Source organism: Oreochromis niloticus, linkage group LG14 (genome assembly GCF_001858045.2).
Source record: "Oreochromis niloticus isolate F11D_XX linkage group LG14, O_niloticus_UMD_NMBU, whole genome shotgun sequence".
Lineage (NCBI taxonomy): Eukaryota > Metazoa > Chordata > Actinopteri > Cichliformes > Cichlidae > Oreochromis > Oreochromis niloticus.
Genome location: NC_031979.2, coordinates 28,762,860 through 28,784,881, shown reverse-complemented (window position 1 = coordinate 28,784,881; position 22,022 = coordinate 28,762,860). Strand labels below are relative to the sequence as shown.

The window sequence follows — 22,022 nt, the reverse complement described above, 5'->3', positions numbered from 1 at the left end:
GAATAAAAGTTCTTGAGCACCCTCAGTGGCAGATGGATGTCTCTAAGTCTTCTGAGGAAGAAGACACACTGTCAGGCTTTCTTAACCAGGTTCTTAATGTGGCTGGACCATAAGAAGGTCCTGAGTGATGTGGACACCCAGGTACCGAAAACTGTCCACTCTCACCACTGGCGTGCCATTGATGATCAGGGGCTCATAATTCCTCACCTGCTTTGTAGTGAAGTCCACGATCAGCTCCTTAATCTTGCTGACGTTTAGGAGGTTGTTCTCCTGGCACCAGGTCTCCAGGTTCCTAATCTCCTCCAGGTAGGCCTTCTCGAACACACACACACACACACACACACACACACACACGCGCGCACACACACACACGATGATTTGAATTGGTTTGGAGAACCTTTTTGAACCTTGTAAAGGATCTGAGTTTTACAGAGGGTCAGTCTAAATAGTCACATTTTCTGAAGTGACATAGATCTTTCTGCTTATTTACTTTAAAAACAAACAAATGAACAATATAACGGAAGGAGCTTTCCTGGTGGGTCTACTTAAGCGGTAAACATGTAAATAAAACTGTCTGTTGTTTGTAGTGTCTGCAGATTAAGTTTAAATTCTTCATTCTTCTGTCTCTAATCATAAACACAAAGACATGTTACAGACACATTTTGGGGTCTGTAAAGGGGAAAATCTATCTTTAAACAGAACATTTCTTGTCATATTGCATGGTATGTAATATGATGTTTATGAAGTTTTTAATTACAAGTGATTAAGAACATACATATGGCCTCAATGGTCTGGGAATCATCCCCTCCTGCTAATTTACTAGTTTTAAGTAAATAAATATCAATAAATAATTTCAAGTAAAGTAAGTTTCAAATTTCAAGTAAAAAGGAAAAATGTCTTTTTAAATTTATTAAACAAGGTGTGTCCTTTTGTGTGTCCCTAATTACAGAATATAACAATTATGCAACAAATATATTGTGTATTTGATAAGTAGGTTTGCTTAAGTCAGTCCGTCTGTTTATTGTTGTTAATATTGGATCTTAAAAATGTATAATATCCTAACAAAAACACTGTTAATTTTGATTATTCAGAGACATGTTTGGTGAGAGAAATCTTTGTAAAACTATATTTTCCTGAAAATCATTGGAGCTACTGAAGAGTTGCATTTTTATTTTAACAATTTTTAAGTTGTTTTTAATAATACAACTTAAAATCCTTAAAATTAAGAGAAGCTGAATGTTTATCAACGTCATCACGGAAAACGCCATTTCCCAGATATCTCCGGTGTGCTTACGTCAGTTATGTGCGCCCGTAGCTCTGTTTTGCTCCCTTGACGCGCATGACACCAAACCAACGTGGCTTTTGCTTGAGAATAACTTTTTTTTTAAAGGTATTACGTGTAGTTACACGTTCATTAGATAAAATCGTTTCATGCAAACAGCGGGAAGAGTTCCTCTGACACGTAGGTCAACTCGTTTTGCTGCCTGAGAAACAAACTCGTGAGTAGCTCAGACATCATATAGGACTATAGGTTAGCTCTCTGATAGCAAAGAAGTGCGCTCGAAAGATTTTTCATCTCCAGCAGCGGTTTACAAAGGTGTGCGTTTTTCTAACAGGACACACAGAAACATGTTTAATGAGGATGAAGACTGGAATGATGAACAAGAGGCTCAAGTTTTGAGTAAACCTGCCCTCAGTAACACCAAGAAGACAAGCAGTGGCATCAATGTGAAGGTACGTGTTTCTTTTGCGCTTACGGAAAACTTAGCTCTTTATTCTCGCAAAGCATTACTATGTTTCTACTTATCGTAGTCTCTACTCGTTTTAAAAATATATTATTCAACCTGCTGTGATCCTCTGATCAGCCCAAGGTTGTGGGTAAAAGCAGCCTGATGCGGACACTGAAGACTTTGGGGCCAGTACCAGAGTGGAAGAGCGACAACCATAAACAGGACAGTGATGAAGACTCCGAAGAAGCTCCATCAAACATTAGGACAAAGAAGAAGAGAAGAAAAAAGAGAAAACTTGCAGAAAAACCAGAGGAGCAGCAAGAGAACACAGACCAGATCCTAAAGGAGGAGAAACCTGCACCAAAAAAGAGGAAGAAAAACAATAAAGCTGGTGAGTAATTAGCTGGTTATAAGCTTAGAAATCTGACACAGTGGTCTGCCACATTAGAGTTTTTAATCCGGCATCTGTAATTGGAGTATTTGGATGTACAGTATTGTGCAAAGTCTTGAGTCACGTCTCATTTCTTTGTATTTTTTTTAAGAAAATGAGAAATTAGTTCATCTATTTAGGGGCCATTTGTTTCCATCTCACCCTGTCCCTAGCATCCTCCTCTGTCAACCAACCTTCTGCATGTCCTCTTTCACTGCATTCATGAATCCGCTCTGAGTTCTTCCTCTTTTTCTCCTGCCTGGGAGTTCCTTCTTCAGCATCATTTGTCCAATATGTCCAGCATCCCTCCTCTGCACATGTCCAAACCATCTCAGCCTTGCCTTGCCTCTCTAACTCTATCTCTAAACTGCTCAGCATACTCATATCTAATATTGTCTAACTGTGTCACTCCCAGTGAAAATCTTAGCATCTTCAACTCTGCCACATCCAGGTATGCCTCTTATGTTTTTGTCTTAAAACTCTACATCACAGCAGGTCTCACTACCATCTTGTAAATCTTCCCTTTCACGTTTCAGGCTGTTCTTCTGTCACTCGTCTCTACCCAGCCTGCACTCTCTGCTAATTATCTGTTGTGTTTGATGATCTTGCCCTGGTCTTTTAACTTGTCCACCTTCATGACCTCTAATTTTTCCATCTTCACTGTTACACATGTCCCCCTCTCATTCACACACATGTATTCTGTCCTCCACCTCTCCAGGCTCTCTTCCACACACTCTCACTACAGATCACAGTGTTATCTGCAAACATTATTGTCCATAAGAATCCTGCCTAAACTCATCTTTCACCAGTGGAAACAAAAAGGGAGTCTGTGCCTCTTATTGCACACCCCACCACAGCCTCGGTGTCCTCATGTCCTGGACATCTTCACATACTTCTGTCCATATTATATGCTTTCTCTAGAGCGAAAAAGACACAGTGCAACACCTTCTGGCCTTCTCGATGCTTCTCTATTGTGGTGCAAAAATACATAAAAAAACAAAACAAAACACAAGCATAAAAGTATAAAAGCTGAGCAAGGTAAGGTTTTTTTTTTGTTGATTCAACCCAATAAATTGGCATAAATTATGCTCTTGCAACAGGCTGCAAGTAACAATTCAAAACTAGTTGTGTTAGATGTCTTTCTTTGCCCTGAAAATGGTCAGGTGGAAGGATAGAAATGAGTGAAGAAGCAGCCAATGTCCCAAAAAAAACTTAAGACTAAAAAGTCTTTCAGAAAGCCTGGAGAACTATTGCTCAAGATCACTACATCATTCCAAAAGTCTGGCTCCTTGGAAGAAAAACTTAAAGAAATTAGGGGTTTTGCATAGTACATAGCACCAACCTCAATCTTTCCTGAGTGTAAAATATTGACTAAACTGTTTTTTTTTTTGTTTTCTTCCAAAAGGATCTTCAAAGGCAAATGGCACATCTTCAGGGGAGGAGAAGAATAAAGAAATGACTGAATTGCTGGTGAATGTAAACAATCCACAGAACACAGAAAAGATCAGTAGAAAACAGTGGAAAAACAAAATGAAGAATAAGAGGAAATGTAAAAATAAATACCGCCAGAAACAGCCTGAGGAGGAAGTAAATAAAGCAAAGTCTGTGGGTAAACACGAACTTAAGGAAGTAGTTAAACCTGATTCACATAGCAACGGCAACACTGGCAAAAACAATCAAAAAAAGAAGAAGAAAAATCAGAAACACCCTGAGGAGGCGAGTAATGAGAAAGAAACAAAGTGTGTCCCAGTTCAAAAATGTGTGCCTGAATTTTCTGCTGATGGATCAGAACAGAAAACATGTGAACCTGCAGTGGAGATTAAAGTTAATCAGCAGCAGTTCCCCATGAAAAGACTGAAACCTGAGCAGAGCAAAGCTCAGAGTCTGAAAAGACAGAAGCTGCAGAGGATGCTGCACAACCAGGAGACGGAGCACCACGAGACTCCTGCAGAGCAGGAAGATAAGCCGGCAGCGTCAGAGGAAGAGGTGAAACAAGACCGCTCTGCCTCCCTCAGGTCCCGGATGGAGCAGCGGTTGGAGGCCGCTCGTTTCCGCTACATTAACGAAGTTTTGTACAGCACGTCCAGCGGTGAGGCCAAGCGTATGTTCAAGCAGGACCCACAGGCTTTCTGGATCTACCACAAAGGTTACACGGCTCAGGTTCAGAGGTGGCCCGCCAATCCAGTGGACGCCATCATCTCTTACATTCAGAAAAAGTGAGAAACCTTCAATTTTCTGTGATGTTAATGCATGAAATAGATTTTTGTCCACAACCAAGGAATCTTCATGATTACAAATTTAAAAAATTGTGCCAAATATTTTAAATGTGTATGCCTATAGCTGGCATACACATTTACACCAGTAACACAAACAAGCACATTGTGTTCCTTACTCCCACCCTTTTAACCTTTGGGCCAGTAGAAGCTGTGATATGACTGTGAAACAATCAGGTAATATATCCATGAAGTATAAACACTGAAATGTTTTAGAATACAAATAGATCCAAAGACGTTTAAGAGCACAGCTGGGAGTATCCATTTATTTAAACTGCTTTAGCATTAATTGAATTGGGGCTTGGAGCACAGACCAGTTAAAGTGCTCTGTGGTCAAGAAAGTGTGAGAACGCCTGATAATGGCTTTGCTATAACAATCCTTGGGCAGCGTTTCAAACAGAAACAATTAACCTGATGATAACAAATCTTAAATGTCTGCACTGCAGTGTGTTGTCTGACTGAATAAGTTGGTTTGTCAAAAAAAATCACTGTGCACTGATGGAATTGTGCTTTAAGATCTTTTCATCACAGGATGATCTTAAAGTGGGTCTTTGGTGCTCATTTCCACCTCCATCTTTTTTCTTGGACTTTGCCTGATTCACCCTTCAAAATAATGCTTTTGATTTTAGCCCCTCTGTTCGTCACCTGTCTAAACAAACTATTTTATCTCCTTTCCCTTTAAACCAACTTTCTTCTGAATTGCAGCCTTGTTGTCCAGTCCTTGTGCTGGACAACAAGGCTGCTATTTTCACAGAGCTGTGAGCCACCTCAGATCACCATGTTAAGGATATCCTGCCTAAAACTGCCTGAAACTGAGTATTTACTGAAGGGATTACATACAGTGACCTCACCATGGGAAACTATTAGGCATCATATTCATACAACTGGAAATCCTTAGTTGGGTTCCTGTGTGCATAGAGCGTGCAGTGGGGTTGGGACACCCACTGGCTCACCATAAATTCACCTGGAACAGAGATCACATCTGCTTCATTTGCTTCAAACATTTGTGTTCTCACATGCACCTGTGTTTGGTAATGTCTGGAAAAAGTTCAATGTTTGCAGTGCATGTGTAAAACTGCTTAAGACAGGAGATTCTTAATCACCTCAGCTCAACATCTGAACGATTCATCATATTTTGAGCAGAAAGTATGGTGTGCTGAGTACACTGTTATTTTCAGACTTTCCCCAAAACATTTCCAGACCATCTCTGTTCATCTCAAGAGTAAGAAGAAATTCTTCATGTAGAACTCCTGATGCTGACATCATTTATCTGCTGTAAACGGTAAACAGAAGAGATTACTCTGCTGCACACTCCCGACAGCGAGGACTCACGCAGCTGATAATTTTGCACTGTGGGTGTTTAATCGATGCCTCGTTTTGCTGCTGTGAGAAGATTGCATCGTTAACATCAGCAGTTTGTCAGAAGACAATCAACAGTTCTGACTAAAATAAACAATCTACTGTATGCTTTTTTTATTTTGCAGACCTTCCTCTCTCGTGGTTGCCGACTTTGGTTGCGGTGACTGTAAAATAGCGCGCAGCGTGAAGAACAAAGTTCATAGCTTTGACCTGGCAGCCACCTGTGAGCTGGTTACGGTCTGTGACATGGCCCACGTGAGTGTCTTTCTGCAAAATATCCACACAATCTCTGCAGTTGTCGTAAAATGGAACTAAAATGCAACACCCCGTGTCTGTGCAGGTGCCTCTTAATGACGGCTCTGTGGACCTCGCTGTGTTTTGTCTGTCCCTCATGGGGACCAACCTGGCGGACTTTTTAGCAGAGGCCAATCGAGTGCTAAAAAAGAGGTGTGACACGGATTCTGCATATGCATGTGTTTAATGTCGTGCACACACTGCGTTTCTCATTGTTTTTTTTGGCACCTTTGTTGCAGAGGAGTCCTTAAAATAGCAGAAGTGGCAAGCAGATTCGACAACGTGCGAAACTTCATCACTGCACTGTCAAGTCTTGGATTCAAGATGGTGTCGAAGGTGAGAAAAAAGGGTGATGCTTGGGACTATGTTTACAGGAAAACAAGTACTTCTTCCTCCTTAAAAAAATGAAAGTGTCACAGTTATAAGATGAAGGGCTGAATCAAACATGTAAAATATATAATATTTACTGTGTACAGGTGTATTTTCTTTCTTTTGTCATTGTCCCTTTTAAGAGCCTGTAGCTGAAAAATGCTTAATAAATTTGTCACAAGTAGATCAATGTCGTCTAAACAACTGAGTCTGAAGAACACTTGGACCACATGATGAGTAGTTGCTTAAACATTCATGTTTGTCTGCTAGAATGACCGTTATTTTGTCTTTTTCTTCCTTTCAGGACACAGAAAATAGTCATTTCTACTCCTTTGAATTTGTGAAGACGGGAAAGGCTCCAGAAAATCTGAAGAAAGTTGGGCTGCAGTTGAAGCCTTGTGTTTATAAGAAGAGATGAAGATGTAATAGGAATTCATAAAATAACTTCTCTGTGCATCAGTACATAACTGGACAATGCTTCATGGAGTCACAGTTAATATACACTTAAATGTATCATATTTTTTGGTATATTTTTGATACCAAAAACAGAGGTCTGTTTATCAGTATCAACGTGGATGCACAGTTTCTCAGCACACAATGCACAGATCATTGATTGTATGGTATACTCAAATACTGTAAATAAGAAATGTATTTACAGTCCTGGAGTAAGTCACTGTGTTGGGTACAAAATCAAAAATAGCCTGGCGACAGTTTTCTAAGAGAACTCTGTAAGTGCTACAATTGCTGTTGGAAAACCTTTAAAAGTCTTTAAAAATATAAACTTTTAAAAATAATTGTGTGTGATGTCTGTGATCCTTCAGACTCAACATTTCATTCCCTAACCCTATTACAATTACTGTATATGAACAAACAATTGACTCCATTATTATTTTCCACAAGAGGGCATAACAGTGCTGCAGAGAAGCTGCAGTTCAGTCTATTTACAGCTGAATCACACATAGTACAGAAATGTATTTATAGCTTCACTCCTTTTGTCATAGCAGATGGTCCTGACTAATTAAGCATTGCAAAGACACTAGAAGGACTTTTTTTCATGTTGGAGCAGTGTGACAGTCATCAGTATGTGGGACTATTTGCTGTGCTTGTAATGAGTTTGTTAAAAATGTAAGAAGTTAAAGATGAAAGATATTTACTTTGGAATCACTTTATTGACAGATCAAAAATATACATCTGAAAATAAACTGTAATAATGAAAAATTCAAGTAAGATTTTTGTTTTTTTTCTAAAAGTGCAAATTTTATGCATTTGAATAAAAAAGCCAGCAAGTGCCCCAAACTGCAGTTCCTAAGTGCTGTTGAAGCTAGCTCCAAAAGGGAGTGGCTCATGTTGAAATATTTACAGGATGGTGAAAAAACCCCAGTTTTGATTTCTACGGATGCTTTTCCCTTTCATAACAACTCAAGGGTGGATGCATTTTGCATTTAATTTTTGTATTTAATTGTTTTAAATAAGTCATCCATCTTATTACCTTGTGTGTGTCTGCAGACGTAGTTGTAACCTGTTCCGTTACAGAACTGGACTTTTTGTGCTGTCTAGTATTATGGCCTGGTCGCCACAGCAGGCAGCGCTGCATGGTTTGATATCGCAGATGTTTTTTTAAAGCACCTGCCCTTTCCCATAGGGATTTGTGTCTCCTGCAGGAGTCTAGTATTATGGCCTAATGAGTATTTTATTAGTCTGCGAGTTACTGCTAATTACCAGATATGTTACAATGTATGAATATGAATAGTTTGTTAGCACTCCACCCTCTAGTACAAATATGTGAGGTCATGGCTCAAAAAGCTACTGTGGTTACACTAACACAGAGGCTTCAGAATGTGGAGTCTAGTATCAATGGGTGACTACGTACATCTTTTATACTGTCTTTAGTTTAAACAGTAAAGTCATCAATGCTAATCTGCTCAAAATCTCACATTATTCAGGATATATACACAGTTTTTTACTTCAGTGCTACAGAAAAACAAAACACTTGAATAAAGAGTGCTACAGTTTCACTAAGATGCCACACCTAGTTTGTGCACAGCTGGATGTGGTTTAAAAAGCCCCGCAAAGCATTGTTGTCTTCACACTGTACTCTTGATGTCAATGACTATGGAGTAATTGACCATAGGAGTGCTCTCTTTGCTGTCCTTTTCTGTTACTGCTGGCTTCTTCACCTCAGGGGAGCCGGGGTCCTGCATGAGGGATGTCAAGGCTGAGAGATACTCCTCCTGAATTATACGGAGACAGATGGAGATATGGAGGAAAGGAGTTGTTGAATTTAGTTTGGGATTTGAGACACTTAGCAAACTGGAGAAAATCATCAGATTTAAACGTACCTTGTGCTCTTTCCTGCTGTTTCTTTGGCTGTAAAACAAAAAACAGAGGTTGAATGGTGAATTATCTCAGTCTGGTATGGCAACCTGACTGTGGCAAACAGGAACAAACTGGACAAGATTGTCAGAACTGCTGGAAAAATATCATTAGATAAGCTGTATCACACTGCTGCCTTACAGAAAGCTCAGTCTATTGCTGACTAAGAACGCCCTCTTGAATCAGATTTGATCAAATGGCCCCAGGACAACATTATAGGATGCATTTTGTGTCAAATGCAATTAGTATACTGAATAATAAGATGCTGTGATGTGATTTCTATATTTTGATTGATGTTTTATGTATGTATATGTATGAATGACTTCTGATTACTATCAGTATATTTTTATTAAGAATTGATTTGTGACTTGGTGAACCAAAGACAATTATTCAGTTCAATTTAAATTATCCTGCTTTAAAATATTTGTGAGAGATTTCACCACTAGATGGCACTGTGACATAACTGGCCACACTGAGTCAATTCAAATAAGCAAGCTGCAGAGGTGAATGCATTATATGTGACGGGAATATCAATGAATACGAGTGGTGACCCAAGCCTTCATCATTGATCTCTGGTGTCAAAAGCAGACGCTCACTTTGTACACTGCGACCTCAGTGACACAAACCCAGTGATGTCCTGCTGCTGACAAAAAAATGTCCCCATGCAGCACTGGAGATGAGGGAAAGAGGAGTGGGGGGTTGACATTAGTCCCAAAATAACTTTCCTCTGTGGGGAGTCATGTTTTCTTGTTGTTCACTGGGTGCCTGACCTTCCCAAATTAACTTGACAGGACCCTCCCACTGGAGCATGGGATAACGCGCCTAGACTCCGTCAGCCAATGGCACCTTCACCAAATGTTCCAGTCAGAGTGACAGGCGTATTGAAATAACCTGTAAACCACTCTTGTGCAGCTCTATTCACAGCGGGGCTTGATCTGATCCTGACAGACATTCTTGTGAGAAGTTAGATTTGGCAGTGAATGTGGAAATGTGGAAGCTTCTGGAGGCAGAAACCATTAACAGTTCTAGGACTGTGAAAGATATCCCACATCAGTACTAAAAGATGTGACTCTTTCTCCAACAGCAACAGGATTAAGAGATGAATTTGTGGATTTTTTTTCGCTGGTGAATGGCAACTTGAATTTTATTATACTAATAACTTCCGAACATGTGGACTTTCTGCACATTTTACCTTCTCTTTTGCAAAGTGTCGGTGATGATAATTGGCCAGCGAACAGCAGTCTGCTGCACAGATTGCCAGAAGTAACACCGCTAAAAGCCAGAACAGGAACTTGGAAATTAAATCTGTTTTTCTGTCCTCTACCTGTCTGCAAGCAGGGCTGTGGTGGCAGAGGCACCTGTCTGCGTCAGCCACATTACTTCCTGTTTGTGAATAACAGCTTGGTACTGGGGTTTTGGTTAGTTGGGTTAACGATCCACACATCCTGTTTGTCTAGTACTCTGTGCCATCGGCAACATTGCCCTCATTTGCACGTCAGCGCATCACCTGCCGAGTTGCTGTTTGTCACCTGTGGAAGCGCTTAACTCACCAGCACACACAGAGGATGATGACAGAGATAAGAACGAGGGCTAATGCTGAAGAGATGCAAATCATGGATGTGAGAGCTACAACACAAAACACACAAAGAAACTGATATCAGCCAAACATCTCAGAAAACCTCAGAGTGAAACTGGTTACGCACGTAGGCATGCAGATAATATCGGTATCTCTCTATTGTGTCATGTTCCTCTGAGTGCAAAAGCCCATCATGGCAGACACGTACCGAGCTGTTCAAGCCTAGTTGTGACTTCCACCTGAATGCTGACTGTAGCAGTGTGGTGACAGAAGGATGCCCAGCAGGTGTACAGGCCTTTGTTCAGCTCTGCAAGCTCTGACTGGAAGATCATTGCAGATCCCTCCGTTTGCACAAATGAGCCATCACTCCTGAAATACCAGGAATTTACAACTTTAAGTGACATTTTTGGGGAAATATAGCCATGTGCTGTATTGCTGAGGGTTAAATAAAACTCTAATCACTCTGTCTGTACAGTAAATGGGATGCTGTAGATAACTGGCTTAACTTTGCTTACAGAGTGAAAGCAAGAAAAGAGCTAAGCTGGCTCTGCACCACTATCCCTAAAGCTCACTTTAACGCTTAACATTGTGCCAAAAACCCCCAAAACAAAACCAAAAGTGTAAAAGTTTCCATTACAGACATTATGTGCCAGATCAGTTCTTAGCTGGTAAAATCATTTTAGCTGAAAGACTGAAAACAGGTGGAAAGTTGGTTAAGAAATCTCTGCACATTACTCTGCATTACAAAAGTTGTTCACATGTGGTTACAAAAAAATCAACAAAAAAATGTACAAATGGACAGAACCAGGGTAATTATTTGCCTTTATTTAAACGGTAAAATACCCCCTAATAAATCGTGCTCTATGACAATGTGTTGCTTCTTCTACTTCCTCTACTACTGTGGGAACACTCAATTTTGTGTGTTCACAGGAACTTCCTGATCATGATTAGGTGGTAGATAATAGATATTAGATAGACCTCCTGCCAGCTGAGACTATAATTGGACAGGCTACTGTTTTTTTGACAACAGTAGGAAAGTTAATGCACCTGGTACTAAAGGTACTGTTTTTAACAGAGCCTAGTTGTTTGCCTGCTCCCAGATAAAGCAAAGTTGAGCTATCTCCTTGCAGTCGTTGGCTATTGCATTAAGCTCTTTACGTAAATAACTCAACTTATATTTTCAGAGAGCTACTTCTTAATTGTGAGAGCACAGATTTTTGTGCAGTGCACTATGTTCAGCTTCCTCATTATGAACAGGTGGTTTGAAACACAGGATACAGCACCTCTTACAGCTGAGCTCGTACTCTGGCACGTTGCCTTCAATTTCGAGCAGTATTTTCTGGTTGTGATGATTCTTGTCGAGGGACAGTCTGTATACAACAGGTTGATCGCTGTAGCGGCTTTGCAGAGGAGTTGTGAAGTTCAGGACTCTCAGAGAAGAGATATCTGGCAAAAAAACAGTAGAAATATTAAAGATGAACTTTGTGCGTTAGTGTTCACACGAGTATTGTTTCTGTTGCTCTTACAGTATCTGGGCACATGAACAGTCCTTCTCTGTGTGACCCCTGGTTCAAAATGGTACACACAAGTCAGGTTTTGCCCCTCGTGACGGTCCAGAGGAAACTCATAAGTCACCCTGACATTCATTGAGTTTCTTTCATATTCTGAGTGCACGGAGGTTTGCCTTTCGTTTTTTTCGGGAAGGTCCCATGCAAGGTTTGTCTCAAAACACTCCCCTGTGCACTTGCACACTGCCAGCCAGAGATGAGAGTCTTGTTGTCTCACCACAGATGCGCTCAGCAGGGGGGCTTCTGAAAAAGAAAAGGGGGGTATCAGGAAGGGGATGAGCAACCGCGTGAGGTTGTCTGTGTCATAGAAGGAAATATTTCTAAGAAATGACTAGCGTACTGTGCACAGGAATGTTTATTGTTCTTTCCTCTTCTGCCTCCAGGCTCGGATGCTTTACTATGCAAGTCAAATTCTGACCGGCATAGAGAGAGGACAGGAAGTGTATAGAGCTGCGAGCGAATACCAGACCATCAGCCTGCTGTTTGGTCTCCACCAGGCTATCGATGCTGTTGTTGGTGTTCCGTACGTGCCAGGTTATAACTGCTGCCGGAGGGGCGCTGTCCACAGAGCATTGCACCTTTGTGTACTTCAGACCTTGTCTCCACTCAGTGCTGGTGTTGACTGTGATGTTAGGGTGAGCTGTGCAGGAAAGAGAAGTGTAATAACAGGAAGTGGAGGGCTTCCACTTGATGAAAAAAAAGTTAAATCTATGGCCACATATATCCGCTACTGATAAGAAATTAGAGTTGGTTGCTTGATTTGTTGAACATACCACAAAGAGGGAGTGTTATGCTTCTGTTCTCTGGTTTTTCAAATGCTGGGTGATTTATCACACACTCTGCAGTGAGCTCCCAAGGCAAGCAGGGAGGGAGGAGTACAAACCCCCTGACAGAGTGGCTTCCATTATGAGAAGTGGAGTTGAACCAAAAGTCTTCAGACACACCCTCTGGTAGAAGCCAGGACATGTTGGCTGCAGGAACAGCATCATCTGCTGAGCACTCAATCACTCTGCGTCCATCTTCAGTCCGCAAATCAACTCGTATTGTAGGAGGAACTGACGGGAAACGTATAGAGAGAAGAGTTCACATTAATATTTCATAGTCAGATGATAGAGAAGGTCAAAGCAGAGTTTCACCTACCTTGTTGTATAGGTTTAACAGTGACATTGAACCGCAGCACTGCTGTAAGGTGCTGATAAGAGAAGATGCATTCATAAAGACCAGCGTGTTGAAGATCCACAGGGCCCTGGAGTCTAAGGCTCTTGTCCACCAGCTTCACACTCTCAGGCAAGGGGCCATCATCTCTGGAGGGCAGGTATGCAAAATATGCAGGAATTCAGAAATGTTTTCATTTGTCCTAATATAAGAATACAAAATGAAAACAAAGCTTGAATAAATAAACATTTGAATCAGAAAATGTATCTAAAAATGGTTCCTGCTAACAGTCACTTGTGGTTTTTGTGCCACCAAATGTGCCACCACTGAAACTACCTACATATCCTGTGGAGGATGTGTATATTCTTTCACTGTATATATACATGAAAAAAGTGTGACTGAAGCTTGTTTTTATTTCTGAAAAAGCATATTATTTTTGCATGTACTGTTCATTTTTTGCTCCTTTTCTTTGGGTTATGTGATTAGTTTCCCATATATCTGAACCAGCCCATCCAGCACCAACAAGTGTTTCTCTGCAGGTTACTCGACCATGACCTAAATTCACTCAGTTGCTGATTAGATATTTGCACTGATGCACAGTTGAACAACTGCACCTAATAAGGTAAAATAGGTAAAATAAACACAGTACCAGCACTTACTGATGAATATACTTCTTATTTTGTCATTAATGGGCAATTTCCCATTGATACTTTTTTTTAATAGGTAATTTTTATCTGTCTTTCACGATCATATTTGTGCACAATAATGGAGTGGACTTACTTTGTATCAGATTCTCAACCTTAACCTTTCCTAACATGATGGATTTCATCATCATGCCAGCTCATAACACAGTCTGTCTGTTACAATTATCATTTTTAGAGTTCGAACACAAGTCTCCACGATATATGAAATTGATGGAGTAGCCCTTTGACACCAAATATTTCCTACTTTTTGCAGATAACATTGTAGCGTGGCACATTCGCTTCGACCTCAAGTCTGATAACAGCTTCAGTCTCCTCTTCCTGCAGCTCCACATCTTCAAAGTCATTGCTGTTCCCTTCCAAGTTTGAGTACAACTGACCTGCAGCCAAATCTGTAGATAAAAAAAAACAAAACAAACTCTGTTCCTCTGTTACCTCTTGAGCATTAGCAGTTTATTCAACACTGATTGTACTCACAGAAAACTGGCAGTGTTAGGGCTTGTGACTCCTTTTGTGTAAATTTTGGATGGTCAAACACACAAGTGATGTTGTGACCCCCGTATTCTGTTACGGGGAGGCGGACTGAGACTCTCTGTATGTCTGAGTCTGTGTCGTTCTCTCTCTCCAGCTCTTCAGCCGTGTTCAAAGCCAAAGAGATGTCAGTGTCAGGTCTCCCTCCAGATGAAATGCAAGAGACCACCCAGAAATCATTTCCGTCTTCTTGCTGTACCATCTCCGCTTTAATAGTCACATTTGGCCTTACTGCAGAGCAGGAAGAAGGGCGAGAAGAGTTATTTTTCACAAGCTCTAATGTTTTTTCCAGCAAATTAAAAAGTCAGATAGCAAGTAGAGGCTCAGGGTGTTTTGGTTAAATAGGAAGCTGGGGCCGGATGAGCTGAATGTTAGCTAAACACACGCCATGAGGAGCTTCTGCTTGGGTTTGGAGAGTGCTGACTTAGGCTTATCACCTGTCCCATCTGTTGGCTGAGCTGCAGCTGAGAGCAGATGTCTGGCCCAGCTGCTACCCAACCAAAGCTGAGAGAACCGCAGGCTTTAATATGAGGAATCAGCATAGATCAGAGTCTATTATCAAATACGTAAAAGTTTTGGTGTTACGCAACAGTCAAATGCTTCTAATGAGCAAGTGGGTTAACACCTCATAATAAATTGGGTGCCGGGCAGGGGTGTGCACACATTTGGAGTGAGTTAATGCTCTTTGGCTTTTAAAAAATTCCATCTGTTAACACATAAAGTTATGTCTGCATTTAACCACTGCAGTTTGAAAATGACCTAAGCTGCTGTGCTTCAGTGAAGTGGAAATGTATTATGGACAAATGAACTGTGTGGTGTGGCTTACATTAATAGGACTGTTGCTAGAAGGTCTGCCAATGAAACAGCAGTAAGAGGCTGTAATGCTGTACATATTAATATGATTGTATGAAGAAAGCATTTAAAGCTTTATTACCAAACATATACAGTGGTGTGAAAAAGTGTTTGCCCCCGATTCCCAATCGCCTATGTTTTGTATGTTTTTCACACTTCAATCAGATCATCAAACAAAAATAACACAAGTAAACACAAAATGCAGTTTCTAAATGAAGGTTTTTATTATTAAGGGGAAAAACAATCCAGACCTACATGTCCATGTGTGAAAAACTGATTACCCCCTAAACCTAAACCTAACTGGTTGGGCCACCCTTAACAGTAACAACTACGATCAAGCATTTGTGATAACTGGCAAAGAGTCTTTTACAGCCCTGTGGAGGAAATTTGACGATCCCATCTTTGCAGAATTGTTCTAATTCAGCCACGTTGGACGCTTTTCAAGCATGAACCGCCTTTTTAAGATCATGCCAAGGCATCTCTATCGGATTCAGGTCAGGACTTTGACTAGGCCACTCCAAAGTCTTCATTTTGTTTTTCTTAAGATCTTCAGAGGTGGACTTCCTGGTGTGTTTTGAATCATTGTCCTGCTGCAGAACCCAAGTGCCCTTCAGCTTGAGGTCACGAGCAGATGGCCGGACATTTTCCTTCAGGATGTTTTGGTCGACAGCAGAATTCCTGGTTCCATTTACCACAGCAGGTCTTCCAGATCCCGATGCAGCAAAACAGCCCCAGACCATCACACTACCACCACCATATTTTACCGACTGTTTTCTTGTGTTTTCACTTTAAATTTGTGTGATTCATTTTTGAATTGGCATCTTGGGTGAGCGAAATTCATGGACTACATGGCGTTTTAAATAGCCTGCAGGGGCGACTCCTATAGATGCAAAAATATACTGATTGGTATAAAGCTTCATTTAGACTTCTGTGTTCATATTTAGTAACCAGAAACTCCTTTTATCTCTACACCACAACCTCCCATGTCATTCAAGTTGTTGTGATGGAGTTCTGGTTATGGGATATGTTATGACGTATGATGTAGTTATGGCGTAGTTATGACGTAGTTATGAAGTTATGACATAGATCTGATTCGGGTGTAAAAGTCAGGCAAAAATGGCCCACAGCTTCCCTGCTCTATGACCTCAGGAAAATCTGTAATTTTAAGTCTTATTGAATAAAAATTAACTTTATTTAGCTTTTTTCTTTCTAAGTTAGGCTTTGAAGTGGAAACAGCAGGTCTTAGGTTGCTTAGAGTCTGTCATGTCTCTGATCAGTGTGACCACCACCATCATTGTAAACAGATGGATGGCAGATCATCGGATTCAGCAGCTGCTACTACACTACATATGAAGACAGTCCAAGTACTAAGCATATTTATTTGCTGGGAAGAGAGCAAGGAGCTAAGATTTATTAAGTTAGCAACAACATGTACATGACATGGTGACAATTTTCATCCGGAGTGAAGGAAAACTTTTATAGCATGAGAAATCTTTCTTGCTTTGGTCCAATACCAGTAGAGCATCTAGGTGTAGTTAATGATCCGACATCCTGCCTTTGCCTGTGAACACTGACAGTGTGAGGGGTCTCGTCATGGTAACCATGCTTTCATGACAGTCAGTGCAAAGTTGCAGAGGTATAATGTTTGTTTGCTTTGTGGTTGCTCATTATCATTACTGACTTTACCAGTAAATAACAGTGTCAATGAGGGTTGTGCTAAAGAGTGAGTGTTTGCAGGTGCACTAAATTACAGTGTGGATGGTTTTATATTGATGTTTGCTGTATTAATCTGTCTTTCCTGTGAGCTCGTGGCTTCTGTATGTGTGTTTAGCCTATATTTTCATCTGAAATGTTCTTTTTATTGTTATGCTTTCATAGACCAAGATTATATTTTTTATTAAAGTCTTTAACTTACAATCATGAAAAACTAACTTATCATTTTATCAGCTCTGTAATAACTGAGAGTGCTGCTTTGCTTGTATTGGTCATCTGCACTGCACCCTCTACATGCAACATGTTCCTGCAGCTCTGCAGTGCTGTGGATAAAACAGAAAGGTGCTGCCCTAAAAAAACAACAAAGAGAAACAAAATCATGACCCAAATGCTAAAATGCTCAGTGGACCTGGGAAGAACTGCAGAGTCAGGTAAAGTAAGGACTCGTTACTTTGACCCCCACCCCACCTCCTTTTGTCCTGCGCTTTTTATATCAAGATGTTGGTTAAAGCAGCTTTAATGATTTGATGAAATCTATGAAACTAAATATTGTGATTAACTGGGATGCTGGATTTTTAGCTTTAATGTTGTGCAGTCAGATTTTCACCAGGTCAACAGGTGCAGGTGTGCATCTTTTGACCTGCTAGACTTGAGCCATTAAACTGCACTGCACCATATTACAGTACTGTTATTAATTAGTTACTGGGTCGTTGCTTCATTTTTGCTTCCATATACTCAGCTTCAATGGAAGAGCGCATTCCCACATGAATGCATAGCACTGTGCAATGTGATTTATGGTCTGTCACTGTGCATGTGGAGCAGAGTGAGAAGGAACAGGCTGCATAAAAACTCAGCAGGAGAAAGTTATTGTGTTGCAAGATGCTGAGTCATGATGCATGATTGCAAACGTCTGAGTGGTAATGCAATGCAATATGTCACCACCTAGCAACAGGGACGTAAAAACACAACAACTCTGATGCTCTTACTGTATGTTTCCACCCTAACTGTGGTGACCGCGGGCTGTGGGAGGGTCAGGTGTTCAACCACACAGGTCACGTTGTCCTCGTCCTGCAAGTGGGTGGGAAAGCGGAGGACGCTGCTGACGGTGAAGGTGTCATTTGACGGAAGGGTGTTATTCACAACCTCGATGAAGGGGAAATCTGAAGGAGGATGCCCATTCACCAACCAGCTGATCTGGGGCTCAGGCCTGCCATTGATGGCAGAGCATGACACAGACTGATATTGAGTCCCATTTATGGCCTCTGCATTCAGAGTGATGTTGATTTCTGGTTGAACTGTGAACAAATTGAAAAATAAACACATTGAGTAACATAGGCATGTCTCAGGGTAATGATGCATCTGTTTAATTAAAATCTGGTGGTGCATCAGTTAACAACTTTTAAGTTTAGAAATGTTTGTGGCAACTTCATATGGCTTATTTCTTCTCACAGAGGTGAGTCAGTTATAGAAAAGAAATCATATGTTATTGACTTAGCTTACCTAATACAGTGACGATTACAGTGCCAGTGTAAGTATCTTCAAATGATTCGAACTCACAGGTGTATTCTCCTTCTACTTCCACACCGGTCACCCTAATCTGAATTGTGAGGTTGGTGAGAGAAACTGGGAGTGAAAAGTTATCTCTTTGAAATGGTCTCCCATTGATAAATCCTGCCAGTCGCTTGGCTTTTTTTGAACTGATCTGTTGTTTCCACTCGCTGCTGTCAATAGGATTGTCACCCATATAGATACAGCTCAGATACATGTCCTCTCCCAGGACTGCTGTGATTCTCTCAAAATGCTCTTCACTCGAACCTAATGAGAGATCAGAAGTTCAACTCAGAGATCTTGAAACTGAAAACATTGAGAAAGCAAAAATGCCTTGAGGGGGAATGGGTTTGATGAGAGCACAGGAAGATAGATGTTACTTGTTGTGTTGACTCAGCCTATTGTCTGTCACTAGTTAAGTAAAACTGTGATCGATGAGGTAGACTAACTGGGTCAGTAGTGATGAACTCCTCGGTCATTTTATCACGATTAGAGCTTGCCATTGACTAACCAATAGAAACAACAGTAGAGGTGCTTTGAGCTTAATTATAATATGTTGTTTAGAATGAATTTGTGTGTCTCATGTCTCAATAAAAAAAAAAAGACATAAAATCATATAAAAATTAGGCTAAAACAGACAAACAAACTATATTTAATTTGTTGCAAGTAAAAGAAACTGAAAAGAAAACTGGATGAAAATGGAAAGTTTGGGGCTCGGTTTGAAACAGAGGAGGCAGACTGCGTCAATAACGAGCAAGCTTCTTTTTTTTAATCCACAAAGTAACAAAATCCAACAGGAAAATCCAAAAATACAAGGAGTGAGGAAACAGGAGAACACGAAGGGTTTCAGAGGGCAACACACAGGGAAGCACACACAGGGAATGTGACAATGATGAAGACGGGACTATTTATACACCGAGGGCTGACTGCAGGATGAAAAACAGGATGAGAACGAGACACAGGTAAAAGTAATTAACACAGGTGAAGACAGTCAGAGACGGGAAGTGAAACTAATACATCACATGAAAGATAACCAAACCTCAAAGGAAATAGACAAAAGAGGAAGAATAACAGGGAGGAGAAGACTCACAGGCACAGAAAGATGACAGAGGAAACTATAAGTCACTCATAAAATAAACACAGAAATCAAAGACTCATTCGTAGTAATATCACCAGAAGTAAAGCTCACAGTCTAGAATAATAAAGAAATTAAAATACTATTCCCAGCATTCAACAGGCCCTAAACTGAAACCCCAAACCCTAGGATCATAATATTTTAAAAATAAAAGATCAATAAAAGATTAAGCGAGTTAATTGTCTTCACTTTATAAAATTCTGCTAAATTATTTTTGTTTACAGAGAAAAAGCCAAAGACAAGAGTTTAACTTGCACACAATGACAGTAATAAATAAATGCAGCCTTGTCTCCTGCCTGTGTATCTGATGGAGGACTCCATTATGTTAATGAAAAGAAAACCATCCAAAATAAGATCCACACCCAGACAGGGTCCTCTGCACTGTTTAGAAATCAGCCACAGTTAGGGCATTTCACAGGAGAGGGCATCTAATATAGGCTGGCAGGTTTTAGCACTCTCAGAGAGGACAGTGTGCAGACTTTAATGCATACCAAGTCCCCTTCTCTCTCTGCTTCCTCCCCAGACTTCATCAAAGTGCACTTGAGGACACAGCTTGCTCTACCAGTCAGCTGGAGCCAAGAACCTCTATTCAGCTTAAGGTACATGATGAGTAAAATGACGACAGCTTACTGCTGCACTACTTCATTGAAAACCTCTTAATATGCAGCTGGCTGCTGCAGTCTAAACTGTTTGCATCAAGCACTGTTAATGCTGTTGGTCTTACTATACATCACAGCAAATGGAAACAATGTGGAGAGGCTCCAGAGCCTTTTAAGAGCAAGAGAAAGCAAGAAAGAGAAAGAAATATGCTATATCAGTTCAATTATGCCTGGTGGGCTCGTAATTCATTTGCCCTTGCAGGTTAGTGCCAAAATAAATGTCAGCCAAGAATGGAAAAGGCACACCTTAAGGATACAAACTAAGTAATAACTGTGAAAGAAAAATCACACATTCTTCTACTGCATCATATTTCCTGAGTCCCAGGGGCTTCTTTTTCTCACCAGACAGCAACAATGCACCAGGGGCACAAAGCACACCTTCCTCTGCAGACTAGGGATGTGGTAAACAAATAAAGACTTTCGACTTTAGAAAATGAAGCTCTTTCACACGTTTAAACTTTCATCTCCAGCTGGAAGTCTCTGTGACTCTGCAGAACTGCAGAAGGACTGCACCAAGTCAAAGGGAAGAATCTTTAAATAAGTACAGCCAGGAGAGGGTTTTCCCCAAATCTTAAAGACCTCATATATTAGTTTTAAAAGCCTGTAAAAAAAAAAAAATGCTGCGGTCACACCGAGGGAGCTCATATGATTCCTAATAATGAGCTGCCTGCCAGGTTGACATTACAAACATACAATCAGGAATGTGCTGCACAAAAAAATGTATTATTTAGAACTTTGTGATGCATTCAGTGTGTAGTTTTAACGCTCATTTGTAATTATAGTTGGACTAGTCAGTAAGGAAAGCCAGTAGCCCTGCTGGGTATAAATGCCTCAGGTTAAACAAGAGCTTAAGGTCCAGTAAAATGAGCATATATACAGCTGACTTGCAACAGATGGATTGTAACTCTGCAGACTTACCCAGAATTTCCAAAGAATGAGCAACATGTAAGAGAAGACCCAAAATCAACAGCCATGAGCATCCCATGGTGGTGTCATTGACTGAAGCAGAACTGTATGGACCAGCTGTATGCAGGGCACAGGGTATTTAAAGGGTGTGTGTATTATGTGGTTCACGGTTTATGGCACACACCCTCTACAGCTGATATTCAAGAGTGAGCCTTATACACCTACAGACTGTACATGCGCACACACACACACACATAAAAGCAACTTCTTCAGTTTGCAACAGTAGGTGTTCTCTTGTGTGTTTTGCATATGTCTTACAGTTCTGTTTTTGTCAGCATCGTTATACAGGATGCGTCTGTTCAGTTACTCAGCCACCTCATATAGCACAGTATCTTGGGAAGTGGTAAAGCTATGCATCCCATCCCGCCTGGGACCTGCAGAGACTGCCTGTCTGTGAAACAGCTCGCTATCATTCATGCCCTGCAGTTTGTGAAATCACTCACTTCTGGTCATTGTTTCGTGGCATAATGCTCCTCTAATTCACTTTGACTCTGTGTGTTTTATGTTTCTTCTTTCACAAAGACTTTTTCTCAGCATAATTTATCACCCTACGAGGAAAAATGCAACAAAAAAAACAATTGTGGTAGAGAACAGCGAGTCTTGCAGAGGCTCAGCAGTGCACAGCTTGTCAGAGGTTGCCATCTTTCTCTAAAGTTGATTCGCTTTGGCACTGACTCATGTGGACCACAGAAGGAAGACAGTGAATGAAATGACCTAACCGAAAAATTTCTGTCAACACATCTTTTTTTTGATCGTGTGGTTTGTAACGGCTGTTTTTGAATTATCCGGT

The 22,022-nt window shown here is 40.7% G+C and overlaps 2 protein-coding genes across 5 annotated transcripts; one reads left to right on the top strand and one right to left on the bottom strand.

Moving 5' to 3' along the window:
- The first annotated feature begins 23 nt into the window (after positions 1–23).
- Positions 24–8,024, top strand: rrp8 (ribosomal RNA processing 8). 4 transcript variants are annotated; one of them, XM_019345043.2, is made up of 8 exons: positions 24–306; positions 1,617–1,734; positions 1,866–2,121; positions 3,566–4,376; positions 5,918–6,047; positions 6,133–6,239; positions 6,326–6,422; positions 6,760–8,024. In XM_019345043.2, exons 2-8 carry the CDS (start codon positions 1,630–1,632, stop codon positions 6,871–6,873), a joined length of 1,620 nt encoding a protein of 539 aa, XP_019200588.1. In that variant the 5' UTR covers positions 24–306; positions 1,617–1,629; the 3' UTR covers positions 6,874–8,024. The 4 variants fall into 4 exon arrangements, with proteins under 4 accessions (XP_019200588.1, XP_005460735.1, XP_005460734.1 ...); XM_005460678.4 differs by lacking the exon at positions 24–306 and adding an exon at positions 1,292–1,462; XM_005460677.4 differs by lacking the exon at positions 24–306 and adding an exon at positions 1,292–1,499.
- On the bottom strand, positions 7,467–21,319 carry si:ch211-149e23.4 (uncharacterized). Its single transcript, XM_005460679.4, has 14 exons — positions 21,185–21,319; positions 18,425–18,739; positions 17,911–18,219; positions 14,306–14,590; positions 14,076–14,220; positions 13,113–13,276; positions 12,746–13,027; positions 12,313–12,612; positions 11,931–12,215; positions 11,688–11,850; positions 10,613–10,773; positions 10,379–10,454; positions 8,795–8,822; positions 7,467–8,686 (listed from the first exon to the last, which is right to left on the bottom strand). Exons 1-14 carry the CDS (start codon positions 21,249–21,251, stop codon positions 8,540–8,542), a joined length of 2,727 nt encoding a protein of 908 aa, XP_005460736.1. The 5' UTR covers positions 21,252–21,319; the 3' UTR covers positions 7,467–8,539.
- Between the last annotated feature and the right edge of the window lie 703 nt (positions 21,320–22,022).

Bases quoted from the DNA above. Each gene is read 5' to 3' on its own strand.
- si:ch211-149e23.4 (XM_005460679.4), bottom strand. From the start codon at position 21,251: ATGGGATGCTCATGGCTGTTGATTTTGGGTCTTCTCTTACATGTTGCT. The intron at 18,740-21,184 runs GTAAGTCTGCAG...ATCTCTCATTAG, and splicing joins TCATTCTTTGGAAATTCTGG to GTTCGAGTGAAGAGCATTTT. The intron at 8,687-8,794 runs GTACGTTTAAAT...CGTATAATTCAG, and splicing joins ACAGCAGGAAAGAGCACAAG to GAGGAGTATCTCTCAGCCTT.
- rrp8 (XM_019345043.2), top strand. From the start codon at position 1,630: ATGTTTAATGAGGATGAAGACTGGAATGATGAACAAGAGGCTCAAGTT. The intron at 4,377-5,917 runs GTGAGAAACCTT...TTTATTTTGCAG, and splicing joins ATCTCTTACATTCAGAAAAA to ACCTTCCTCTCTCGTGGTTG. The intron at 6,423-6,759 runs GTGAGAAAAAAG...TCTTCCTTTCAG, and splicing joins GATTCAAGATGGTGTCGAAG to GACACAGAAAATAGTCATTT.